General features: G+C 42.9%; 1 protein-coding gene across 1 annotated transcript in view; it reads left to right on the top strand.

The window, feature by feature from the left end:
- Positions 1-27,831, top strand: part of SPEF2 (sperm flagellar 2) — a 172,611-nt gene that overhangs the window by 135,885 nt on the left and 8,895 nt on the right. The window contains exons 30-33 of the mRNA XM_065873225.1: positions 3,476-3,582; positions 4,283-4,465; positions 9,927-10,019; positions 23,100-23,279. Coding sequence (XP_065729297.1) covers positions 3,476-3,582; positions 4,283-4,465; positions 9,927-10,019; positions 23,100-23,279 — 563 coding nt within the window. The remainder of the gene's footprint in view (positions 1-3,475; positions 3,583-4,282; positions 4,466-9,926; positions 10,020-23,099; positions 23,280-27,831) is intronic.

Genomic DNA, 27,831 nt, shown 5'->3' on the forward strand with positions numbered 1-27,831 from the left:
GTCCCTCCTGCAGGCAGACATTGTTAAATTTGTCCACTTCTTGCTGGGTGTCACTGATGTCCTCAGCATTCTGTCCCGCGTCAATCAGAACAGAAACTCTTCAATTGCTGTTATATTTGCCACCCTAGAGTCAACACTGGAAATGCTCAGAATATATCAGACAAGGTGAGGAGTCCGGGATCATCTGAGAGTCTATCCAACCAGACAGATGGACTTGGGAAACCATTTGCTACGTGCTTTTGCACATAATTGTCTACTTGGGGGATTTTGTTTTTCCCCTCCCCAGACCAGGGCCAAAAGAACGCCCAGTGGATTCAGTCACACACTTTCAGGGTAACTGTCTCCTCGCAGGAAAGCGAAACATTTCTGATGTGAGAAACATGGTTTTAACACATCTTATCAAGAGGCTGCGAGGCTGTTTCAGAGATGTCAGCCAAGATGTGGTGAAGGCAGCCACGACTGGGAGCTTTAAACTGCGGCCAGCAAAGATAAATCAAGGTAACGTATGAACTCCGGCTCTGAATCTGTTGTTCTTTGATTGTCTGTATACATGTCTTTAAGATATGTGATGTTTTGTTGGGCGTATTGATTGCAGAATTTGGAGAAAAAGAGGTGTCCATCCTGATTGCACATTATGAACCAGTATTGGAAGCTGCCAAGGTGAAAATTGACGAAGTAGACACAGAAAGGAGCATGTTGAAATTAGAGATTTATGCTAGGTGAGCATAAGTAACCTAGTTGATATTTATAAATATTGGAATAAAACTTAGGAGTCTCAATCTTTTACATTTTTCATTTTTCCTCCTAGATTTCAGAACATCCACACATTGACCTGGGATTTTGTGAATTCTGTTTAGTTACACAAGTATCCGAACATCCTAACACTTGTGGACCTAATGCTGAGCCTCCTTGCAAGTTCAGCTGAAGCAGAACGTGGCTTTAGTCAGATGAAGGGCACTAAGTCACAAATGCATGCCAAGGTCAAGGCTGATAGCATGACAGATCTCCTGATAATTCAGTTGAATTCTCCAGACACTTATAACTTTGACCCTAGGAAAGCCATTCACTGATGGAATACAAGAACACCATCTTCAACTGATGACACAAGACCTGTCTCGGATTGTTCATCAAACTCAGAAAGGCTTGACGAAAGCGATTAGTAATGTGACAAATGTTGACCTCATCACTGATCATAGCAAAAAGAACTATTTTTAAAAACCCAAAAGTTAAAAGTAAAAGTCACCGGTCTTCATATCAAACACAAAAGGCATTTGGCATCATCCAGACCTACAGAGCAAAAATCCAAAGACTGGTTTTCCTCTGACTTTCTAATTCTATATTCACACATTCTTTCACATTCTTTGGGTGAAGTATATACTTCTAAGCAATGGTATTATTTTGATGTCTTCTTTCTGAGAGTTACTGCTAAGGGTAACTAGACTATGATTATGATCTGAGTTCCTTTTTGCCTGGCTTACAATTAACTTTTTCCTGGAAAATTCTAAATGACGGTTGCATTAGGTAACTAACTTAGGGCCAAATGGAAAGAGAATATTTTTTGATCTGTAAACAAAATTTGTAAGCTTATCTGTTTCCGCTACTGCATTATATGTGAAGGCCATATTATTATATGCCTTGGTCATTTAAGTAATGAGGCCAAATGTCAAAATAGTTTTCACATTTCACACTAGGGTTCCCAGATAAACAATTCCTATGTGAACTGAAAGTATTTTCTTACACTTTGCTTGCACCATAGCTGTTAGAGACAGTGGAAATATTTTACATATCTACCAGAATTTTTAAATACTTTGAGCCTCTTCATGGTTTCAATTGAGTTTATTTGCGGTTTCATCTTGAGAAACATGAATGGATAATTTCTAACTTGTCTGTAAACCAATATAGTATCATGTAAATATCATTTTACCAAAAGTTCCACTACCTGGGAAAGTTATTCTCATCTCTATAAAATTGGATATTCAGGTTCGATCAAAAAGGATAGAGAATTTATTTCTGAACAACCTGCTGGATATACAGTCTTATCAAAGAAAGAAAGATTCTGCTCTTGCTACCAAGAAAATTGCCTTCCAGATCTGAACCTTGCACATGTTATTTGAACCACTGAAATTTTAAAAGGATTACTACATTTTCCTAAAGTTTAGAGGAAATGATAAAGTTCATGTTGGACTTTAGAAATGCTAAAAACTTAGATATAGGAAGAAAAATTTGAGATTCTACATCTACATTTCACTCTTTTTTTGCGGTACGCGGGCCTCTCACTGTCGTGGCCTCTCCCGTTGCGGAGCACAGGCTCCGGACGCGCAGGCTCGGCGGCCATGGCTCACAGGCCCAGCCGCTCCGCGGCATGTGGGATCTTCCCGGACCGGGGCACGAACCCGTGTCCCCTGCATTAGGCAGGCGGACGCTCAACCACTGTACCACCAGGGAAGCCCCTGTTTCACTCTTTTTATTCCTAAACAAAGAAGAATAGGTATATACTCTGGACCTGAAAGATACCCGAATACATGTAGGAGTGTCTCCTGGTTCTAGGAGGTACCGACACTATGGGAGTTAGACATTTTTTTAAGGAAATACATTTATTTTGCTTTCCTATTTGTTTTTTGATGCATGTGCATGCAATTTGAAATGAGCAAAGACTAAACAAACATCTCAAGGTAAAGTAGTTTAGTGTTTAAGAGCAAAAGGCTTTAAAAGGTTAGTTATCTTTTATAAAATATATCACAGTGTTTGAGCCAATTAGATGACTAAATTAGCACTTCAAATCTAGTAATTTAATAATTCAAATATCCCGACATTTACCAAAATAAATATATTCTGATCTAAAAAAGCAAAATGAGGATAAATGTGTTACCTTGATCACAGTGGTGATGTGCATGTGTTTGAAACACCTTTATCCCATATTTACCAAAACATTTTACTCTAGTGCCCTGCTGAAAAATAGGAATCCTTGCAGTAGTTTTTTGTTTGTTTGTTCTGTGGTACGCGGGCCTCTCACTGTCGTGGCCTCTCCCATTGCGGAGCACAGGCTCCACACACGCAGTCTCAGCGGCCATGGCTCACGGGCCCAGCCGCTCCGCGGCATGTGGGATCCTCCCGGACCGGGGCACGAACCCGCGTCCCCTGCATCGGCAGGCGGACTCTCAACCACTGCACCACCAGGGAAGCCCCTGTTTTGAAGACTCCAAACTAAAACATAAAGCCTCAGTATCTTACTCAGTCTGAACAACTTATTACTCACCGAAAAAGACGTGCTGACTTAGCTGAGAAACAACCATTGGAGAAAATCAGGAAATTGATTATTATTTTTATGTTTCCAAAGTGTCTCCTGTTTCTCTAAAGGCTAAGGTTTTAAAGAGAATGAATAAAGTGATTATACAAATATCCATTATTTGTTCTATTTTGGTGAAAGAAACAAATCACATAATAAAACGGAAAAATATTTCTCATTGTATTTTAGGCATAATAGGAAACAAAGCATTTGCTGACGTTCTGCTGGATTTGGTAACCATGAACCTTGGAACAAACAACTTTCCTAGTAGTTGGATGAACCTCACTCAACCTGAAGTAAGCTTCTATTTTGTTTGGATTTCAAGCTTTGAGAATTCTTCTTTAATCAATAAGTCAAGAGTTTTCAAATAACCAGTACCTGCACAGTAACCGACATTTAGTAGCAGGCAATAAACCTGGATGAACAAATGAATGAACTTCAAGTTAAGACACTTAGTATGTTCATGCTCAGTATTTGAAAATAAGTGACGATGCTGACAGTCAATGAAACACTACAGGGACCATGAGGCTCAGCCAGTGAGTTTGTATTTATTACTACCAGATGGAGTGATCCTAACTAGTAATAGTAGATGATTCTGGCAGTGCTTTCTTTTCCTTGTATTCTGTTCCTTAAGAAAACAAAGTGGTTAAAGAGTATTTCCCTACAAGCTGTAGAGCCCTCCCACACTCGTAATTAGCATCTTTATTCCTTCTCTGCTGAAAAGGTACAAAGTATAGTACAGTCAAAAGTGTCAATTCCTTGTGTAACGGTAAGCAAAACCCATAAATGTCAAGGAAGCAAAAATCAGAAACACTAAGTTCTGTCTGGTGTGGATTGCTTGGTAGAACCTGAGGGAACAAAAGTGAGAACTGACCCTATTGGCCAAGCTAAAATCTTACTTCCTTCATCAGAATCTCTTACTAAGAAACGCGAGCAGGTAGAGTGTCACAAGAGAGTCATACAAACATTCCAATGGCATTTCCTGCTTTCTTCTAGTTGCAGGAGTTAACATCTTTATTGGTAACAAACTCGGAGTTCGTGGACTGGCGGAAATTCTTGTTAGTAGTCGCGCTGCCTTGGCCCATTCCTCTGGAGGAGGAACTCTTGGAAACCCTGCAGAGGTTCCAGGCTGTGGATGAGGAACACCTGGGCACAGTCACTTTCGAGCAGTATATGCAGGTCACTACCAGCCCCTGGTGGCACTAACCCTACCAGAGTACTTCTGACCTAAGAAGCTCCCTGATCTCACAACACCAGGTCTCATGGCCCATGTCTAGGCACCTAGAGTCAGCACAGGCACTGTCCAAGTCCCAGGTAGAAGTCTGGCTCCCACCCCCAGGGAAGGGTCTGAAAAAGTCAGAACTGCTTGGAGAGATAAGGGTTCTGAAAGAAATCACAGAAAACATCATTGTCATCCTACCAAGTGGTTCTTAACCTTGGCTGTACATTAGAATCGCCTGAAGAGCTTTTCATCAGCCCAATGCCCAATACCAAATACTCCAGGAGTAGCAACAGCAGTTACAATGAACACAGGGAAAGGGGCAGGGTTTTTTATTTTTTTCTTTCAGTCACAAGCGTGGTGAACGGTAAGATGTTTTTGGACACGTTGAGTTTGAAATGTCTGTGGGAAATGCAGACAGAAATGTCCCATCTGATATGGCAGATGCAGAAGCCAATCACTATCATGTAGGCAGTTGTTGGGGTTATGAATGGACCAGATCACCCGAGGGAAGTGTGTAAAGTGATGGATAATCCAGTAACATGGTACCTGGCCATTGGACTTGTAGATAGGATGTAACTACTGACCTTCACCAGAGCAATTTTGGGAGCGTACAGAGTCTAGATTGCAGAAGGTTGATGGAATAAATAGGTCTTTAGGAAGTGAAGATATGACAGTCGATTCATTTTTGAGAAGCTTGAGTAAGGAGGGAGGAAGAATGAAATGCCATAACTAAGAAGGGCCTGAATGACTTATTTTGTGTCTACTAATCGAATTCATCCTAATTCTCACCACTTCACATTGCTGGTAGACACGAAAGGTGGAAACTTTTATAAGGTGCTGACTTTGAAACAGGGTGATAATCTCTAGGTGCCTGTAGCTCATGTATATTTCACCATTGAAAGATCACATCTCTTCCTGCTTCTCTTTTCTTCCTTGATTAATGAAAGACGTGCTCATAGACGGCCCTGACGTTCCCACGCTCAGAGAGTTGAGCCAGAGGAAATAGCAGTTCCACATCGAAGAGGTTCTTCCAGCCTGATCAAGAAAGGCGCATAGCTGATTGGGCTCTAATTTATGTACTTCCCAAGTAGAGCACTTTGTGAATTCTTTCACTGTCCCGGACCTGGGCTTACAACTTATAGAGATGTTTTGTGTAAAAACATAAACAGCAGGGCAAAACTTACTCTATTTTCTTGTTGGCTTAAGATTTTTAAAAGTGGGCACTCGTGAATATACCAACATTCACTCTTTACAGTATGTGCCAACGAACACAGGTTGTCAATTTAAACATCTTTTTGCACAAACGTGAGACGCACTTAGGTGTTCGTAATTTGTACCACAGTGCTGAGGAAAACCAGAAAGCTCCCTCACCAAAAGTGTGAATTTCTTAGAGAAAGTCGGCTGCTGCATGAAACAGAAACTCAGAAATACTTATCAGAACACTGCCTGGGTTTTGGGAGCAGTTGATTTCTGAGCTCTGCCCTCTCAGTTTACGCACCCAACGCCCACTCCTCAGGAGGCTCAGGACAAGGTGGCCATTTGGAGAGGCCCGCTTGACCTCCCCACACGACTCACAGATCTCTAGCGCTCTCCCCATCATACACACAGGGTTCTTTCATGGGACTGTCAAAACAGCTTCTAGGGTAAAATCTTATGATTTGTTGAAAATGCCACCTTCGAATACAGTAGTCAAATAGTACAACTACACTGCTGAAATGAAGTTCTCTGGGGGGAAAATAAATAAATAAATAAGCTCCCTACTCTGCTTTTTATTTTGCCTTTTTTCTTTTCTTTTGACTAACTGCAAGTTCATCATGACCGCCACTTAAGAGTGCGCTGATTTCCCCAGCTTCTAAAATGGAATAAGATACAGCGTTTGTGAAGCCGCTGCGGCTGCATACCTGGGCTAAGCCACGCGAGCATAAAAGTGCACCTGCCTTTGCTCCAGCCCTATTGCAGCCGTCACACTCTTGCCTCTGTCACGTGTGGATGTTTAGTAACACTCATGCAGAATGCTTTGATGGTGAACTCTCTAAACTCATCTTCTGTCAATGAGAATGCAGGTTATCATAGGCTTAATGAATCAGATGTTCTAGGATCCAAACAGCGCAGCACTTGTTCTCTAAGGGAAAGTAAACTAACCTAAAATTCTTTGACCATATTTTATTTATTCTTTGACCAAATGTCCACAAAGGACATTTCCACATTTCAAGGATAAATCACCTGATTACCCAGTGGGGCAAGATGTGGTTGACTGAACCTTGCTTGATCAATTTAAACCCAACCTACAGTTCACATTTAACATTTCGCACTGCTAACGTTTTCATGGATGACTTTTTTAAAAATGTAAGTTGTTCTCTGATTAGGTTCTTTCTTCTTTCTCATGTGACCCTCTTGTATGTGAAACACTTTGAAACAGTTTCCTAATCTTTAAAATATCATCTATTTTTTAAAAACTAACATGACTGAATTCTTGGTTTTAAGAACAAGGGAAAATTCCTGTGCATTGAAAGAATTGCATATGGAATTGATGGTTGAGAAATCAGGGATGAGGAGGAAAACCTCTTTTAATATTTCCTCTTTATCACTGGTTTTCAGCAATTTGATTATCGTGCTCCTCGGTGTGCTTTTGTTCATATTTCTTTTGCTTGTGTTTCACTGAGTTTCCTGCACCTGTGGGTTTGCCGTTTTTGTCAAATTTGGAAAATTTTCAGAAATGTTTTTCCGAATATTTTTCCTGTACTCCCCTCCCCCATTCTCAAAATCCAGTCACATATTTGCCCCACAGGCTGCTGACCCTGGATTCTTTTTTCTTTCCATTTTTTTTTCTCTCTGACTTTATTTTGTATTCATTTCTACTTCTCCATCTTCTAGTTCACTGATCATTTCCTTTGCAGAGTCAAATCTATTATTAATACAATCTAGTGTATTTTTATTTGAAATATATTTTTGATCTCTTTAAATTGGGTCTTTTTATATCCTTCATTTCTCTCTTCATTATATGCATTTTTCTCTGTCTCCTTGAATAAATGAAATATATTTAGAACAGCTAAATGAACATCCTTGTCTGTTCATTCTATCATCCGTGTATTTCAGTGTTTGTTTCAATTGATTGAGGTTTCTTCTGACTATGGGTTATATTTTCTGGCTTTTTTGCATGCCTTTGTATAGGATGCCAGATGTTATAAATTTTATATTGGTGGGTGTCCAATTTTATATACCTTTAAATATTGTCGGGCATGCAGTAATGTTATTTGCAATCAGTTTTATCCTTTCAAGGTTACAGTAAGATTGATAAGGGTGGGTCCAGAGCAACCTTTAGTTTAGGGCTAATCTAGCCCCACTACTAAGGCAATATCTTCCTGGGGGTGCTACCCAATGCCTTGTGTATCAGGAGGTCCTTCCACTCTGCCGGGTGGTAACATTTTCCCTGGTGGTAACATAGTCCCAGCCCTGTGTGAGACTCAGGAACAGTTCAGCTTACTCCTTTCCTGTGGTCCTTTCTCCAGCTTCTGGCATTTTCCACACATACATCCAGAGGTTGGCTTTCAGTCAAGACTTGAGGAAATCTTTCTACAGATCTCTAGGGCTCACCCTCTCTTTCAATGTATCTCTAGTGTTTTGCCCTGAAAATTCTAGTCATCGTGGCCTCCCCCAGCTCCAAATCTATCTTGTCAATCCAGCAAGATGTGCCAGCTCTATCTGGGTGCCTCTCCTGACACTGTAGCCTGAGCAATACTTGGGTCCTCATTGTTCTCCTTATTTCAGGAATTACTGTCCTGAGTTGCCTGTTGTCTAACGTCTGAAAAAATTATGTTACATATATATTGGATATTTTTGTTTGTTTGTTTAAGGCAGGAGGGTAATTCTGAGCTTTGTCACTCCATCATGACCTGAAGCATAAATCTTACCTACATTCCTCATCTCTCTATTCTCCATGGATTGGTACTTATGGTCCACAGATTGGCCACTGGGCAAGGATTCTTCCCAGTCAGTGCAAAGCACTTACATTCAAAGCCCGAGCCCATGCTGGACCTTAGCTGCTTCTGTGTCTTCTCCCTCACAGGCTTCTGCATGGCCAGCACTCCTCTGTTCTAAATGAAAAGAAAACTCACCTCTGGGGGCTGCATCCCCTTACAAGCTACCTAGTGTCACTCCAGCTTTCTCTCAAAACACGGGTGATTCTTCGAAGGAAAGAAGGCACAAGCACAGGCCAGAGTCAGGTTAGGCTGGCCAATTGTTCTTGGAAGTAGGCAGTGCCAAGGGTAGATTGTCACTCTGGAAGATGGTAAGGGAGAAAGACCTAGGAACAAGATGCTTATGTATATGAAGTGCTTGACATGTTTAAAAGTTAAGATTGGCAAGACACATTCTTTGAACCCGAGGAATTAATAGCTGATGTTCAGTAGCAGACATGAATGAAAACACCCAAAGGAATGAACTGAATGCCAAATATCTGGTATAAACAAGTCAAATTGGAGTTTCGAGGAGAGATCAAAGAGGGCTTCCCTGAGGAGGTGTGATCTAAGCTGGGTCTGGAAAGATGAGTAGGTTTACATTGGTGAACAGGTAGTCACCTCAGGTAGGAGTAATGATGTGAGCAAAAGAGCAAGAGTAGGAAATGGTTCTAAGCAGAGAATGACATGACAAGATTAAAGTTTTGAGAAAACTGATGTGGTCAAATGGTCTGAGCTGAAACAAATAAGAGAAAGACTGGAAATGAAGACAGCTCCGAGGTTGCTGGAGCAGCCTGTGATGGAGGCAATGAGGCTGTACACCAGCATGGCAGCAGTAGACGTGAGAGGAAGGGAGAGGGGGTGAGGCATCGCCAAATGGGAACCGAGGGATTTGGTAATTAGTGTCAGACATGGGCTGAGAATGAAGGTTGTCATTAAAAAGTAGGTCCTGAGCTCTTGATTCAGTCAGTCACTCACTCAGCAAAGATTTCCAACACCAACAATATGCCCCAGCACCACACTAGGCTCCGAGAACAGAGAGCAACATGAACAGGACATGAGCGATATGAGCTAGTGGAGGGCACTGACCCCTCCAAAGTACTGCTATGCAAGCAACATCCGGGGCAGCGACCTCCCAGCTTCATTGCATGCTGCAACAGTTACAGTACAGCAGGCACCCCAGTATGTGGGGTTTCATTTATAAATTATTCACGTGTACTACTGCACTAATGCATTCTATACATTATCAAATTTTTTAAAATAAAAATTACAAAAGAATGAGATCCAATACATGTGAATGGAAGTTCTAGTATTTTCTCCAGCATCCCCATGGTTTCTGCACCCTACTTTGGAGAACACTGCTCTAGACACCTGCAGAGATGGCTTCAATCTCTGTGGTTTTCAGAGGAACAATTACATCTCAGTGTAACTTTAATGATTCTCATTTTTGTTTTCTGTGTAGGCTGGTCTGTGGTTTACGGGAGATGAAGATATAAAAATTCCAGAAAATCCCCTTGCACCTCTGCCATTCAATAGGCAGGAGCATCTTATAGAGGTAATTCCATAACATTGATCCATTTCTTGTCTTTTCTCCCACTTGTGTAATTAGTCTTAGACTCCACCCTGACTCCCGGGTCCTTTGCTGTATCCCCCAAGTGCAGAGTTTAATATTCACTATGGCGACAGCATAGGAGAGTCTGGAGGGAAGCAGGGACCAAAATCTTAGACAGGCTTCTCCTGTTTACTCACTATGTGATCCAAGACAATATCCATAAGCTCTCCGGGTTTCACGCTTCTCATCTAGCAAATAAGCTGGTACTGAACACACTTTTCGCTAAATGCCCTTCCCATTGTAAAAGCTTTGGATAAGAACTGACTTTCACCAATATATGTCTTTGTTCATTTCTCTTTGACTTTGACTAACTTGAGCAGCATTCCAAGAGTTTGCCTACTGTATTGCCCACTACCCATCAGATTATCATTATTATCATCAGAAGTACCATCACCATCACTATTGTTATCATTAGCTTCTATCCCTGAGGCCACAATAGAATGCGAGTCCTTAAAATCTGAAAACCATTCTGACTTCAACACATCCAAGCTCAATAAAATATGAGAAAAGTCGAATGGTAGATTCAGACATGAGAGCAAACTTTGTATATCGATTGATAGATTCAGCCCGCCATGAGTTAAAAATTGCAGTGCAAAATTGAACATGACTCCAGTCGTAACCTGAAAGTGAGCAATTCCCTTCCATGGGACGCATATTCTTTGAGCATCTCTCTTAGATGCTAGCAGGAGAGCAGGTGAAAGAAAGGGGTCAGGGAGTTACCAAAAAGTGTCCAAGACATGAGGCTGGCAGTTGTACGGGCAGTTTTTTGTTTTGGTTGTTGGTTGTTTTATAAACTGGAGGACTGAGCTCAATTCTCCTGTAAAGCTTTGGAAGGTGTCTCTATATGATTCTTTGAACAAATCTGTCAACAATATAAACAGGTTCTTCCTTCCTTGAGAAGAAGCCAGCAGTCTGAATACGATGTCAAGTAACTTCCTTTTCAGCCAGAAGTTTTTAGAAGTGTTTATCAGAGCAGAGCCCTTCCATGGCTCACAGAGCTGCTAAAGGCGGGAGACAGCCTGTGTTGGTCAGCCCCGAGGACTGCGACACAGTGAGGCCGGAAAGGGCCTTGGGATGCCAAGGAAGGGTGTGGCTCCCACCTGCTGCTACCCAAGCTGCTGGAAAGTGAACGTAGGAAAGGAACAAAGTGGGGGGCAGAGGCAGGACCACAGAGCCTGAGAAAGAAGCGCTCTTACAGGGCAAACGATGGTTGACAGGTGTGTGTGTGTGTGTGTGTGTGTGTGTGTTGTCCAGAGGACAAAAGAGGGTGGTGTTCTCTCTGCCCCATGGACTGGATGCTCAGCATTTCATAAATCTCAACGCCCTTCAACTGGGATTAAAAGCACAGATGCCACGGCTGACAAGCTGCGAGGTCTTGATGGAGTTACCTACCCTCTCTGTGCTGTGGTTTTATTTTCATCCCTCTCTGCTGGGAGTGTTGTGCAGTGTGAGTTCATATGTGTGGTACTTTTAGAACAGTGATTGGCACACAGTTAGCCCGATGTCAGTGTCAGCTAAACAGAAGCTAACCACACTAACTCTACATGGTAAAACACCAGTTAATGGTTAAGAAGCTAAAGAAAGGGGTGCAAAGGGAAAACATAAAACAATATAATACGTTTACTTTTTTGGCCATAATTAGAGTGAGTAAAGACCAAATCAGGGGAAAAAACACCCCATGAAGAGGGCTTGGCCTACGATCTAGCTGGCCACACCCAGCTCCCCTGCTTTGTCATCTGTGTTCTCTACAATCCAGGGCCGCCAGGGGTCCCAGGGACAGACTGTAATTCCTGCTGTCTGTGGGCTCAGATGACCTCAGAGTCCTAGGCACTGGGTAAGATGTCCAGTTGCATCCATAAAAGGAACCCTGAGACACGTCTGTGTTGCAATCACATCGTTGTCCCCTGACAGTGACAACTCACTTCCTTATAACTGACAAGGTTCAGCCATGGCCTGGCTGCCCAGCTTTCCACACAACATCAAGAGCAACTATTCCAGTGTTTTAAAAATTCATAGGGATTTCTTGAGAAAAGGCAATTTAGTCTCACCATATGCAAATTCACGGTTTTGTCTTAATCTCTTCTCCACAGCTTCCGTCCACATGAAATCCTTCTATGTCTTTGGGCTGTTAATATTTTTTTAAGCCGGGCTCGTGGTTTGAAATACTAGCTGTTTGCTAACAAATCCCAAGTGTCTATTTCCACCACCCCTAACCTGTCTTCCAAACGTTAGACTCCTAGACACGACTGTCTATTGGACATCTCCACTTGAATGTTCTTGTAGACATTTCAAACTCATCATGTCCAAGACTGGGTCCCTGACCTCCCATCCCCACTACCCCACTGCCCCACCTTCACCTAGAGCCCTCTCCATGTTGGTCAGTGGCAACTCTGTCCTTCCTCTTGCTCAGGCCAAAACCCTAGGAGTCATCCCCCGTTCTCTTCCTTTTCAAAACCCCACATCCAGTCCTTCAGGAAATGCCCGTAGTTCTACCCTCAAAATACGTCCAGGATCAGACCACCTGTTCCAAGTCCCATTGCTGTCACTGGAACAAACCAGCCAACTTCACCTGCATGACAGCAGTGGCCTCATCACAGGTCCTCCATGTCTCCCTTGTCTTGGCTCAGGTCACAGGCAGATCACAGCAGCCTCTGCTCCAGCCATCCCACAGCACTGCGTTTTAGTCAGAGGAAAACCCAAAGTCCTCAAGAAACCAACCGGCCTTGCCTCTTCTGTCCCCTGCCTCAGCCACTCTGGCCTCCTCCATGTTGATCAAATGTGCAGGCGTGCTCCTACCTGAGGACACTGGCCTCAGCGCTCTCCTCTGCCTGTGTGGCCCTTCCCCTGCGCGTCCTACCTGCCTACTCCCTGCCCACCTCCAACCTTTGTCCAAATTTCATCTTCTCAACTCTGCAACCTGCCCCCCTTCCCCACCCTTCACTCCAATTCCCTTTTCCTTGACCTGCATTTTTTCCCTGTGTTTCCATAATGACTATCTAATTTACTTTATTTATTCTATCTTCCTCTTCTAGAAATTAAGCTCCTCAAAAGCACGCATCTTCATCTCTTTCCTAGTAAGTGCATTTCAAGCACCTAGAACAGTCCTAAGTACTTTTCTGGAGCCGTCTAAGGTTCTGCACAGTCAATAAGTACTTGTTGAATGAATGAAACCATAGTATTTGTGTTGGGTTTTGAGTCTATGTAACAGATTTCCACAAATTTAGTGGCTTAAACCAAGGCCCAGTTATTACCTCAGAATTTCTGTAAGTCAGAAGCCCAGTCATGGCTTAGCTGGGTCCTCTGCTCAGGGTCTCAGAAGGCTAAAATCAAGGTGTCCGCTGGGGTTGCAGTCTTAGCTGAGGCCAATTCCAATATTTGTTCCAGGACTGGCTTCCAAGGTGGGCTGCTGGCAGAATTCAGATCCGTGCAGTTGTAGGACTGAGAACTTCAGCTCCAAGAGGCTGCCTGTGGTTCCTTGCCACATGCCCTCTCACAGTTTCAGAGTTTGCCTCTTCATGGCCAGCAGGAAAGCATCATGCTGGCTTCAAATCTCTCCCTGAAGGCCTGGGTCCTTTTTAAAAGGGTTCACATGATTAGATCAGGGCCCAAGGTTGGGCTCTCGTTTGATTAACTCAAAATCAACTGATTAAGGACCTTGTGTCTGCAAAATCTCTTTACCTTTACTCCTGAAAATTGGCTTTCCATCACATTTACAAATCCCACCCATACTCAAGGGGAAGGGATTATACAAGATATGTATTTGAGGGGGTTTTCCAGGGAAACTTTTAAGCCTTCTTAGGAGTCTTCCTATAACAACATTTTAAATGATCTTAAGAACATAGCAGGCCTCACCTTTTTTGAATGTCTCATCCATTGGTTTAAAATCAAGCCTGTGTAATTACAGGAAGAGTTCACATGTCAACTTATTTTTTTTTTTTTGCCCATCTTCCTTCAATATATCACATTGAACTTCTTTGTTAATGGAAATAATGTGGTGCACCTACACAGCCTTTTTAAGAGCATTTCAATGAAAATAGTATTAAAGTTCAAGGATTCATATGAAAGAAATGGAAGATAAACATGAAAGGACAATGCCATGGTTATCTGTTGGTGTCAGCTCCCTTCTACCCCTAGTCCTGCTGGGAATCCCTGAGGATTTCCAAAGGCAAGTGGGAAGATGAAGAAAATATAAGGTCCTAAAGGAACCCAAAAGCTGGATCATGACTCTTCAAATGCCTAAGGCTGCCTTACCATCAGAGAGTGTTTTGAAGCATCTGAGCCTAGCTCGGTGCCACAGCAGACCCTCAGTAAATGTTTGATAAAAAGGGGTGACTGAATGAATGAGCTTGCAGAGCCCATTGACCTCTAAGATTCTTTTCAGATTCATGGCATAACAGACTTCATGTATTTTCCTATCAAAGTTATTTTTATTTAAATTTTATTGGATTTATCAAATAGAAAATAATTTTTCCAATTGTTATCTCATGGATGTATAATTGGGTTGTAAGGACTGTCAGTAATAAAGAATAACATAGTGTCTCTAGATCTAGGCACTTGCTTCTTTAAGTGTAGGCCAGGGCCAGCGTCTTGGGAATTGTATAGGAGCTTGCTAAACATGCAGAATCTGAGACTGCTCCAGAGCCATTTACTTAATAAGAATCTACATTTTATTTTTATTTTATTTTTTTAACATCTTCATTGGAGTATAATTGCTTTACAATGGTGTGTTAGTTTCTGCTTTATAACAAAGTGAATCAGCTATACATATACATACATTTTTAAAAGATTCTCCAGAGGACCTTCAAGATGGCAGAGGAGTAAGACGTAGAGATCACCTTCCTTTCCACAAATACATCAAAAATACATCTACATGTGGAACAACTCCTACTGAACGCTGGCAGAAGACCTCAGACTTCCCAAAAGGCAAAATACTCCCCACGTACCTGGGTAGGGCAAAAGAAAAAAAAAAAAAACAGAGACAAAAGAATAGGGACTGGACCTGCACCAGTGGGAGGGAGCTGTGAAGGAGGAAAGGTTTCCACACACTAGGAAGCCCCTACGCGGGCGGAGACTGCGGGTGGCGGAGGGGGGAAGCTTCGGGGCGGTGGAGGAGAGCACAGCAACAGGGGTGCGGAGGGCAAAGCGGAGAGATTCCCGCACAGAGTATCAGTGCCGACCGGCACTCGCCAGCCCGAGAGGCTTGTCTGCTCACCCACCAGGGCGGGTGGGGGCTGGGAGCTGAGGCTCGGGCTGGGCTTCGGTCGGAGCTCAGGGAGAGGACTGGGGTTGGCGGCATGAACACACCCTGCAGGGGGTTAGTGCACCACGGCTAGCCGGGAGGGAGTCCGGGGAAAAGTCTGGACCTGCCTAAGAGGCAACAGACCATTGTTTTGGGGTGCGTGAGGACGGGGGATTCAGAGCACCACCTAAAGGAGCTCCAGAGACAGGCGCGAGCTGCGGCTATCAGCACAGACCCCAGAGACGGGCATGAGATGCTAAGGCTGTTACTGCAGCCACCAGAAAGCCTGTGTGCAAGCACAGGTCACTGTCCACACCTCTCCTCCCAGGAACCTGTGCAGCCCGCAACTGCCAGGGGCCTGTGATCCACAGACAACTTCACCAGAAGAACACATAGTACGGCTCAGGCTGGTGCAATGTTACGCTGGCCTCTGCCCTCACAGGCTTGCCCCTAATTCCGTGCCCCTGCCTCCTGGCCTCAGAGAGCCAAAGCCCCCTAAGCAGCCGCTCCTTTAACACCCTCTGGTGTGGGTAAAGAACAGGTGCCAGAAGGTGACCTACATGCAGAGGCGGGACCAAATCTAAAGCTGAACCCCAGGAGCTATGCAAACAAAGAAGAGAAAGGGAAATCTCTCCCAGCAGCCTCAGGAGCAGCGGATTAAATATCCACAATCAACTTGATGTACCCTGAATCTGTGGAATACCTGAACAGACAATGAATCATCCCAAAATTGAGGCGGTGGACTTTGAGAGTAACTGTAGACTTGCGGTTTGCTGTATGTGATTGACTAGTTTCTGATTTTTATGTGTATCTTATTATAGTTTTTAGCACTTGTTATCATTAGTGGATTTGTTTATTGGTTTGGTTGCTCTCTTTTTCTTTTTAATTACTCTTTTTAAAATAATTTTTAAAAACTTTTTATTTTAATAACTTTATTTTATTTTCTGTAATGTTTTTCCCTCCCTTTTCTTCTGAGCTGTGTGACTGACAGGGTCTTGGTGCTCTGGCGAGCTGTCAGGCCTTAGCCTCTGAAGTGGGAAAGCTGAGTTCAGGACATTGGACCACCAGAGACCTCCTGGCCCCATGTAATATCAATCGGCGAGAGCTCTCCCAGAGATCTCCATCTCAATGCAAAGACCCAGCTCCACTCAATGACCAGCAATCTCCACTGCTGGACACCCTATGCCAAACAGCCAGCAAGACGAACACAACCCCACCCATTAGCAGAGAGGCTGCCTAAAATCATAGTAAGTTCACAGACACCCCAAAACCTACCACTGGACGCAACCCTGCCCAGCAGAAAGACAAGATCCAGCCTCATCTACCAGAACACAGGCACCAGTGCCCTCCACCAGGAAGCCTACACAACCCACTGGACCAACCTCATCCACTGGGAGCAGAAACCAAAAACAACGGGAACTACAAACCTGCAGCCTGCAAAAAGGAGACCCCAAACACAGTAAGTTAAGGAAAATGAGAAGACAGAGGAATATGCAGCAGATGAAGGAGCAAAGTAAAAACCCACCAGGCCAAACAAATGAAGAGGAAAGAGGGAGTCTACTTGAAAAAGAATTCACAGTAATGGTAGTAAAGATGATGCAAAATCTTGTAAATAGAATGGAGAAAATACAAAAAACGTTTAACAAGGACCTAGAAGAACTAACAAGCAAACAAACAGTGAGGAACAACACAATAAATGAAATAAAAAATTCTCTAGAAAGAATCAATAGCAGAAAAACAGAGGCAGAAGAATGGACAAGTGACCTGGATGATAAAATGGTGGAAATAACTACTGCAGAGCAGAATAAAGAAGAAAGCATGAAAAGAATTGAGGACAGTCTTAGAGACCTCTGGGACAACATTAAATGTACCAACATTAGAATTATAGGGGTCCCAGAAGAAGAGAATAAAAAAAAGGACTAAGAAAACATTTGAAGAGATTATAGTTAAAATCTTCCCTAATATGGGAAAGGAAATAGTCAATCAACTCCAGGAAGCACAGAGAGTCCCATACAGGATAAATCCAAGGAGAAACACACCAAGATACATATTAATCAAACTATCAAAAATTAAATACAAAGAAAAAATATTAAAAGCAGCAAGGGAAAAGCAACAAATAACGTACAGCGGAATCCCCATAAGGTTAACAGCTGATCTTTCAGCAGAAACTCTGCAAGACAGAAGGGAGTGGCAGGACAAAATTAAAGTGATGAAAGGGAAAAACCTACAACCAATATTACTCTACCCAGCAAGGATATCATTCAGATTTGACGGAGAAATTAAAACCTTTACAGATAAGCAAAAGCTAAGAGAATTCAGCACCACCAAACCAGCTTTACAAGGAACGCTAAAGGAACTTCTCTAGGCAGGAAACACAAGAGAAGGAAAAGACCTACAATAACAAACCCAAAACAATTAAGAAAATGGTAATAGGAACGTACATATCAATAATTACCTTAAATGTAAATGGATTACATGCTGCCACCAAAAAACATAGACTGGCTGAATGGATACAAAAACAAGACCTGTATATATGCAGTCTACAAGAGACCCACTTCAGACCTAGGGACACATACAGACTGAAAGTTAGGGGAGGGAAAAAGATATAGCATGCAAATGGACATCAAAAGAAAGCTGGAGTAGCAATTCTCATATCAGACAAAATAAACTTTAAAATAAAGACTATTACAAGAGACAAAGAAGGACACTACATAATGATCAAAGGATCAATCAAAGAAGATATAACAGTTGTAAATATTGATGCACCCAACATAGGAGCACCGCAATACATAAGGCAAATGCTAACAGCCATGAAAGGGGAAATCGACAGTAACACAATCATAGTAGGAGACTTTAACACCCCACTTTCACCAATGGACAGATCATCCAAAATGAAAATAAATAAGGAAACACAAGCTTTAAATGACATATTAAACAAGATGGATTTAAATGATATTTATAGGACATTCCATCCAAAAACAACAGAATACACTTTCTTCTCAAGTGCTCATGGAACATTCTCCAGGATAGATCAGATCTTGGGTCACAAATCAAGCCTTAGTAAATTTAAGAAAATTGAAATCATATCAAGTATCTTTTCTGACCACAACGCTATGAGACTAGATATCAATTACAGGAAAAAAACTGTAAAAAATACAAACACATGGAGGCTAAACAATACACTACTAAATAACCAAGAGATCACTGAAGAAATCAAAGAGGAAATTTAAAAAATACCTAGAAACAAATGACAATGAAAACATGATGACCCAAAACCTATGTGATGCAGCAAAAGCAGTTCTAAGAGGGAAGTTTATAGCAATACAATCCTACCTCAAGAAACAAGAAAAATCTCAAATAAACAACCTAACCTTACACCTAAAGCAATTAGAGAAAGAAGAAAAAAAGAACCACAAAGTTAGCAAAAGGAAAGAAATCATAAAGATCAGATCAGAAATAAATGAAAAGAAAATGAAGGAAACAATAGCAAAGATCAATAAAACTAAAAGCTGGTTCTTTCAGGAGATAAACAAAATTGATAAACCGTTAGCCAAACTCATCAAGGAAAAGAGGGAGGGTACTCAAATCATAAAATTAGATATGAAAAAGGAGAAGTTACAACAGACACTGCAGAAACACAAAGCATCCTAAGAGACTACTACAAGCAACTCTATACCAGTAAAATGGACAACCTGGAAGAAATGGACAAATACTTGGAAAAGCAGAACCTTCAGATACTGAATCAGGAAGAAATAGAAAATATAAACAGACCAATCACAGGCACTGAAATTAAAAATCTTCCAACAAACAAAAGCCCAGGACCAGACAGCTTCCCAGGCAAATTCTATCAAACATTTAGAGAAGAGCTAACACCTATCCCTCTCTAACTCTTCCAAAATATAGCACAGGGAGGAACACTCCCAAACTCATTCTACAAGGCCACCATCACCCTGATACCAAAACCAGACAAAAGATGTCACAAAAAAAGAAAACTATAGGCCAATATCACTGATGAACAGAGATGCAAAAATCCTCAAAAAAATACTAGCAAACAGAATCCAACAGCACATTAAAAGGATCATACATGATGATCAACTGCGGTTTATCTCAGGAATGCAAGGATTCTTCAATATAAACAAATCAATCAATGTGATAAACCATATTAACAAAGTGAAGGAGAAATACCATATGATCTTCTCAATAGATGCAGATAAAGCTTTTGACAAAATTCAACACCCATATATGATAAAAACCCTCCAGAAAGTAGGCCTAGAGGGAACTTACCTCAACATAATAAAGACCATATATGACAAACCCACAGACAGCATCATTCTCAATGGTGAAAAACTGAAACCATTCCACTTAGATCAGGAACAAGACAAGATTGCCCACTCTCACCACTCTTATTCAACATAGTTTTGGAAGTTTTAGCCGCAACAATCAGAGAAGAAAAAGAAATAAAAGGAATCCAAATCGGAAAAGAAGAAGTAAAGCTGTCACTGTTTGCAGATGACATAATACTATACATAGAGAATCCTAAAGATGATACCAGAAAACTACTAGAGCTAATCAATGCATTTGGTAAAGTAGCAGGATACAAAATTAATGCACAGAAATCTCTTGCATTCCTATACACTAATGATGAAAAATCTGAAAGAGAAATTAAGGAAACACTCCCATTTACCACTGCAACAAAAAGAATAAAATACCTAGGGATAAGCCTACCTAAGGAGACAAGAAACCTATATGCAGAAAACTATAAGACACTGATGAAAGCAATTCAAGATGTTACAGATGGAGAGATATACCATGTTCTTGGATTGGAAGAATCAACACTGTGAAAATGACTAAAGCAATCTATAGATTCAATGCAATCCCTATCAAACTACCAATGTCACTTTTCACAGAACTAGAACCAAAAATTTCACAATTTGTAATGAAACAAAAAAGACCCCAAATAGTGAAAGCAATTTTGAGAAAGAAAAACGGAGCTGGAGGAATCAGGTTCCCTGACTTCAGAATATACTACAAAGCTACAATAATCAAGACAGTATGGTACTGGAACAAAAACAGAAATATAGATCAATGGAACAGGATAGAAAGCCTAGAGATAAACCCATGCACATATGGTCACCTTATCTTTTTTTTTTTTTTTTTGCAGTACACGGACCTCTCACTGTTGTGGCCTCTCCTGTTGCAGAGCACAGGCTCTGGACGCACAGGCTCAGCAGCCGTGGCTCACAGGCCTAGCCGCTCCACAGCATGTGGGCTCCTCCTGGACCAGGGCACGAACCTGTGTCCCCTGCATCAGCAGGCGGACTCTCAACCACTGCACCACCAGGGAAGCCCGGTCACCCTATCTTTGATAAAGGAGGCAAGAATATACAATGGAGAAAATACAGTCTCTTCAATAAGTGGTGCTGGGAAAACTGGCCAGCTACATGTAAAAGAATGAAATTAGAACACTCCCTAACACCATACACAAAAATAAACTCAAAATGGATTAAAGACCTAAATGTAAGACTGGACACTATAAAACTCATAGAGGGAAACATAGGAAGAACATTCTTTGACATAAATCACAGTAAGATCTTTTTTGACCCACCTCCTAGAGAAATGGAAATAAAAACAAAAATAAACAAATGGGACCTAATGAAACTTAAAATCTTTTGCATAGCAAAGGAAAACATAAACAAGAGAAAAAGACAGCCTTCAGAATGGGAGAAAATATTTGCAAATGAAGCAACTGACAAAGGATTAATATCCAAAATATACAAGTAGCTCAATATCAGAAAACAGACCACTCAATCCAAAAATGGGCAGAAGACCTAAATAGACATTTCTCCAAAAACAATATACAGATTGCCAACAAACACATGAAAGGATGCTCAACATCACTAATCATTAGAGGAATGCAAATCAAAACTACAATGAGGTATCACCTCACACTGGTCAGAATGGCCATCATCAAAAAATCTATAAACAATAAATGCTGGAGAGGGTGTGGAGAAAAGGGAACCCACTTGCACTGTTGGTGGGACTGTAAATTGATACAGCCACTATGGAGAACAGTATGAATGTTCCTTAAGAAACTAAAAATAGAACTACTAGGCATATACCTTGAGAACCATAATTTAAAAAGAGACACGGGCGCTTCCCTGGTGGCGCAGGGGTTGAGAGTCCGCCTGCCGATGCAGGGGACGTGGGTTTCTGCCCCGGTCCTGGAAGATCCCACATGCCTCGGAGCGGCTGGGCCCGTGAGCCATGGCCGCTGAGCCTGCGCGTCCGGAGCCTGTGCTCCGCAACGGGAGAGGCCACAACGGTGAGAGGCCCATGTACTGCAAAAAATAATAATAATAATAAAGAGACATGTACCACAATGTTCATTTCACCTCTATTTACAATAACCAGGACATGGATGCAACCTAAGTGTCCATTGACAGATGAATGGATAAAGAAGACATGGCACATATATACAATGAAATTTTACTCAGCCATAAAAAGAAACGAAATTGAGAGAAGAACAAATACCGTATGCTAACACATATGTATGGAATTAAAAAAAAAAGAAAATGGTTCTGACGAACCTAGGGGCAGGACAGGAATAAATATGCAGACATAGAGAATGGACTTGAGGACATGGGGAGGGGGAAGTGTAAGCTGGGAAGAAGTGCAAGAGTAGCATGGACATATATACACTACCAAATGTAAGATGGATGGCTAGTGGGAAGCAGCTGCATAGCACAGGGAGATGAGCTCAGTGCTTTGTGACCACCTAGAGGGGTGGGATAGGGAGGGTGGGAGGGAGACACAAGAGGGAGGAGACATGGGGATATATGTATATGTATAGCTGATTTACTTTGTTATACAGCAGAAACTAAACAATATAAAGCAATTATACTACAATTAAGATGTTAAAAAAAATCAGTTCCATGACTTTATAAACAGACATATTTATTAAAAAAAAAAAAAAAAAAAGATTCTCCAGGTCACTGCATGCAGATGTTTGAGAAGAGCCAGTCACCTCCCCAAACAGGGCCACGTAACTACTTAAGTGTGACCTCTGTGTCCCAGAGCTTGGCCTAGGATTTGCGGGGCCCCAGAGGATATTAGGTCCCGGAGCACTAACTCCTCACGCTGTCAAATGCATGAGACACTGCATCTAGATCTGAGCGTCAGCTCAGTTATTCAGGATGCGGGAGAGATTTGCCAAACAAGCTGATATTCAGTGATAAGCACGGTCTTTCCGCATGGGAGTCTACACTGGAAGAAGTCACATTACAGTCAATAGTCTGGGGAGTTCAGTGCAATGTGGGCCAGTTTAAAGAGTCTAATGGCTCAAGTCCCAGTGGCTTTGGGCATTGTTCCCTGCCTTCTCCCTACTCCCCAAGGAGTGAGATGTACCAGAAGCTTCACGGTTGGGAGTCGGGGCCCAGTTTGTCAAGATGGAGCTGAGGATGGACAGAGGGGTCCTTGCTCCCTTTTCCTACTTAACATGTCATCCCTGCCACCTTAATTAGCACATTCATTCCTAAGTATGTTGGTACCATTGATTAGCATACAATTTTCTTTAACATCAGAATGTTTCTAGCCCTACTTTTTATGTTTTTTTACTTAGCATACTCTTCAGTTCATACCATTCATTACATGTTGATTATAGTAATTCAGTCCTCAGAAAGTGACCGTATTCCAAAACTTCGGGAGGGATTCTTCATTGCCCATCCATCTACTGTCTACCAAAGTGTATGCATCTGACCTGTGGCTGAAATTCTTTTGTGTGACAGTTTTTCTTTAGATTGTTTGCTGACTGTGAGAAGGAGCCACCTCAGCTTGACTACACACAGATGCTGCTTTATTTTGCTTGCCATCCAGACAGTGTGCAAGGGGTCTACAGGGCCCTCAGTGTGGCCACTGGGACTCACGTCTTCCAGCCAACTGAAATGCCTCCTCTTGGTGCAGAAAAGGTAATTGTGGTCCAGAAATGGACTAGCGTTGGGGTTGGAGGGGATTCCAAAAGATCCTAAACTTCTAAGAACAAAGACTGGCTTTTATCAATCTCTGTATTTTCCCAGGTTCCTCACACGATGCTTTACTAGGTCTTCGATAACGCCTTACTCAATTGGATTAAGAACTAGGGACCCACTATCTAAAAAATGTTTTGGTAGTTAAATCCAAATTTGCTCAAAGTTTCTTTGGTGAAACCAAAGTTTGCTCTGTAAAGGGCAGCCTTTACTTTGCATGAAGTGCTGATCCTGAGAAATGAGAAAGATAGTCACACTCTGTGGAAATTCTATGTAAAACAAGTTCAGGCCTCAGACACATCCCACATGTAGATGACACTTGATAGTATTTCAGGCCCAAACCTGGCCACCTGAATTCCACAGGCACTTTGTATCACCTGCATCCAGTGACAGAAAAGCTTAATGTCCAATAAAACCTCACATCCCCCTGTCGATTTCTAAAGGGTTGACATTCCCTGTTTTGGGGGAGGTAGAAAAGCCTCAGAACAGGGAAATGACTAATACACTTGTTAGGTGTCCATTGGCATGACTTTTTACTCTTCACCTGACCTTTTGGGACAGAGCAGTGGCCCTCATGATGGAATGATTTTTTCTGCTCTTCTTTGTGGACCCAGAGGGGAGAGGGATGCTGCACAGTTCAGACTCCTCGGATGTCCTAGCTGCAGTTCTTTTCCTTTCATACATGTTTGTCAAAACAGAGTAGGCTGGGTTGTCTGAAAAAAAAATGGGAAGTTCCTATGACAGCTTTCACATCCCAGAAGACATAGACTCTTTTATAGGCAGCCCTATATTTCAGCCCTGAGCAGATGACCCGGAGGATGTCCTATCCCTTCCATCAGGGGCAGGGCGAGGCCAGAGTGCTGCCTAGGAAGCTGACAACTCAAGGCTCTTCACCTCGATGTACTTTAGACTCAGCATTAACACTGACACAGTGACAGAAAGTTCAGGAAGGAGTTACTGTTATTTCCACTCAAGAATGCTGTCTTCTTAGAACATAGGAAGACCATTTACATTTTCCCAAATAAATGACGAGTTAGATGTGGTCTGCGTACATCTCTCTACGGATTGGGTCTCCTTCACCCAACACTGGCATGGATCATAACCTGCCTGGAGGTCTCAACCTGTCCTCAGGGAGACCTTCCCTGACCTGGAATGGTGGCAGGCAACCCTGCCCTGTGTTCCCATAGCATGCTGTGCTCCCCCCTTCCCCATAATCCTCATAGATAACTACTTATACAGGGTCAGCTTCCTTTCTGGACTCTGGGCACCCTGTGGGCAGGGCCATCTGTCTTGCTCTGCATCCCCTAACCTGCCTTCCTGAATCTGAATTACGGCTACAGAGCTCAGTAAACATTTCACTGAGTGGAACAATCAATTACTTCATTAATTAACTTTGTAAATCCTACCCTCTGTGTAGCCCTGTGATCTGCAAAGGATATAGAAGAAGCCAAATTTGCTCCAAAGGGATTCCATCTAATTGCCCTTATCCATACAGGAAAGAATGGGAGAATGATTTTCCACACATGGAGGGAACACAGAATAAAGGACAGATTAACATGGGGCTTTACAGATCAAAAGAGGGGTCTAAATCTTCTTCTTTGCCACCTCCGTACCTTTGCTCTTGCTATCCCCTCCACCTGGAGTATGCGTCAGCTCATCTGGAAAGGTTCAAGGGCTCCCCAGTACCCAAGGCCTATTTCAACCGCCAGATCATTCACGAAGCTTCCCCCGACCCACGGAGCATTCCCGCAACTGGGCCCCATTTACATCCAGATCCTCTCCGGCAAGGCTGAGCACCATCACATGCACCTGTGCATTTACTCGGCAAACATTCACCCAGCACCTCTGGGGATAAAGCAAGTAAAATAAAGACTACAGCAAATGGTGATAGACACTATGGGGAATAAAGAATAGAGGGGAAAATATAGGAGTCTGGGTGGGAGTTGCAGTGTTAAATAGAATGGTCACAGAAGGTCTCTCCGTGAAAAGACATGGAAGCAGAGGCCCAGCGTGGTGAGGGAGAGGGCCTTGCAGATAGACCCCTGGAGGAAGCGCATTTTAAGTGAAGACAGCAGTAAGTGCAAAATCTCTCAAGTGGGGTCATGCCCGGTGGACCCTAAGGAACGGCAAGTCAGCCAGTGTAGTTGGGGAGGATTGAGCTGGAGGAGAGTAGCAGGCAAGGATAGTGAGGGGGAGAGGGCTCCGAGGGGCCCTGGAGGGGCGTTGGCTTTGTGTCAAGAGATGAGATGAGAAGTCGTCGGGGCAGGGTCGTTTGATTTAAAATGTGCCCCCATACAGGACAGACTGTAGGGGGCAAAGGAGGGAAGTAAGGAGAACTAGTAATTCAGGCAGGGGGTGGTTTATCTATTGAATCTTACTGCTGTTATTCCTACCTTGAGTTGGGGATGACTTGTTACCCATCTTTATGTCCTTCAAAGTAGCAAGTGCTCAGTAATGCACACAGCAAATACTCTATCAGTGTTTGTGAACATGGCAGGGAAAGAAGAGGAGAAAGAGACGAAGAGAGAAGGAAGGGAGGGACTCCCGTCACCAAGGTAGAGAGGAGGAGAGCAGACATTCCAGAGGCAGAGACAACAGCAGGTTCAGGAGGCCTGACCCAGCCAGAAAGACCAGGAAAAGGAAGTATGTGCTACAATGGTTGCCATAGCAACAGACAGCTCTCTGGGTGGGTAGCAGCCAAGCCAGCTAGCACAGGAAGACACTGCATCCCTTCTGTCCCTGACCCGGTGGGTCATTCACCGGGAGCTAGTGCCCATCCAGGAAGCAGCTCCCCTGGAGTACTTCTCTCAAGAGCTCTTTTAAAGCCCAAGGACACTGCGCAGGAACTGCCCCATGACCACTGCACAACAGAGATGAAACCGTGGTTGGGCAGGGATGGGGCGCAGGTCTGTCACACACCACACACACAGGACTACTCCTGGCTGGGAGTGAACCATAGGAGCTTTTGAAATACAGGGTCCACCCACCTTCCTCATTCTTGCCTACTCCTATAGCCCTCACCATCCTGCCTCCAATTATGCCGCCCCCTTTCTGTGCCCTTTCCAACTGTATTCTAGTTCCCTGGGCAACTTTATCCCAGGAAGGTAAAATGAGCCTGCTCAGAAATAACACCTCCAATAGATCTATATTCACTCCCAAGACATTTAATGGGATCTCGGCTTTTGCTTTCCAAAAAACAACTGGAAATCGCCCTGATACTTCATTCTTTCTGAGTCTATATCTGCTACTCACACTGTTTTATTCACCGTGGCACAGACCTCCTGTTAAAACCCACGGCTTTCTGGGTAATTTAAAAGAAGCTCAAGAGCAAAGCGCTCAGGAGCAGGCACTAGTCATCGTGAAGCTTCAAATAAGTTGATATTTGAGAAAATGGTTCACCCTGACCTGTGGAGTCTGGGGTTGTGATATTGGAAGTTAATAAATTATGAGCTTGAACCTCCCACATTTTGAGAGTCTTGTTAAAGCATCTTGACAGAGATGGTTTGAGGCCTTGGGTTTCGAAAATCTTAAATGTGCATCCCATTCTGCTCTTTGATGCTTTCCTCACATTAGTCCTAAGGACTGATCTTCTGTTCTACCTTCTGAGATGTGGGACTAAACAGACTGAATGGCAGAAATGCACGGTCAGGCACCACTCCAGGGGCACGTTTGCTGGGAGTCCTCAAGGGCCGTCTCTGAGAGTGTGACATAGTGCTTGCTAGCGCCACAATCTGCCCCGCTGCTTGGAAGATAATGTGACTCACACAGAGTTTTGATGCCACTAATTATTGCCCATTCAGAAGCCCTGGCTTTTCTCCAAACCAGCATCCCTGGTTTTGTTCATCCACCCACATTCACAGTCGTGGTCTTTCAGAGCGTCTGTTGGGAGTCCCCTCTTGCGTACACCGTGCAGTCCCGCCAGGATGCTGAACTGGCTCCTTTGGTCCTGGTCTTGGCCTCCCTCTTCTCCCTCCCCTCCCACTGAACCACTAAGTCTATTCTGTTCCAGCCCCCGAGAGAGCAAAAATAGCAAACATTTATAAAGCATCCTCTGATATAACAAGTTAAGGATTCTTCACTCAAATGTTTAAATTGTTATCTTTTGACTAAAATAAAAAATCTATTTATCCCATGATGATTATAGCAAGTCTTTGAGAAGTTGGGCCCTCTGTAGTTATGGAAATAGTGCAGAGAGAGCAGGTTCCTTCTCTGTTCAATTTTGGTATTGCCTGCTTATCCAGCCCAGCTAGTCATGTGCTCACCCACAGGTTCTGTCTCTGTCTTCTCCGCGTAGCACCTGCGCTGCCCTCTGAATAGAAATTCATTCATCCTTCAGTCATTCAGCAAGATGTTCTACATCTCAACTATGTTCATTTCAGCACAGCAAATATTCTATCGCCCTGGGGGGATTATTGACGGGTAGCCAGTGTGATGATTCCCAGGCTTCTTAGATGGAGACAAAAAAGCTAGTTTCACATTTCTGCCAAGTAGTATT

This window comes from Phocoena phocoena, chromosome 3 (assembly GCF_963924675.1).
Source record: "Phocoena phocoena chromosome 3, mPhoPho1.1, whole genome shotgun sequence".
NCBI lineage: Eukaryota > Metazoa > Chordata > Mammalia > Artiodactyla > Phocoenidae > Phocoena > Phocoena phocoena.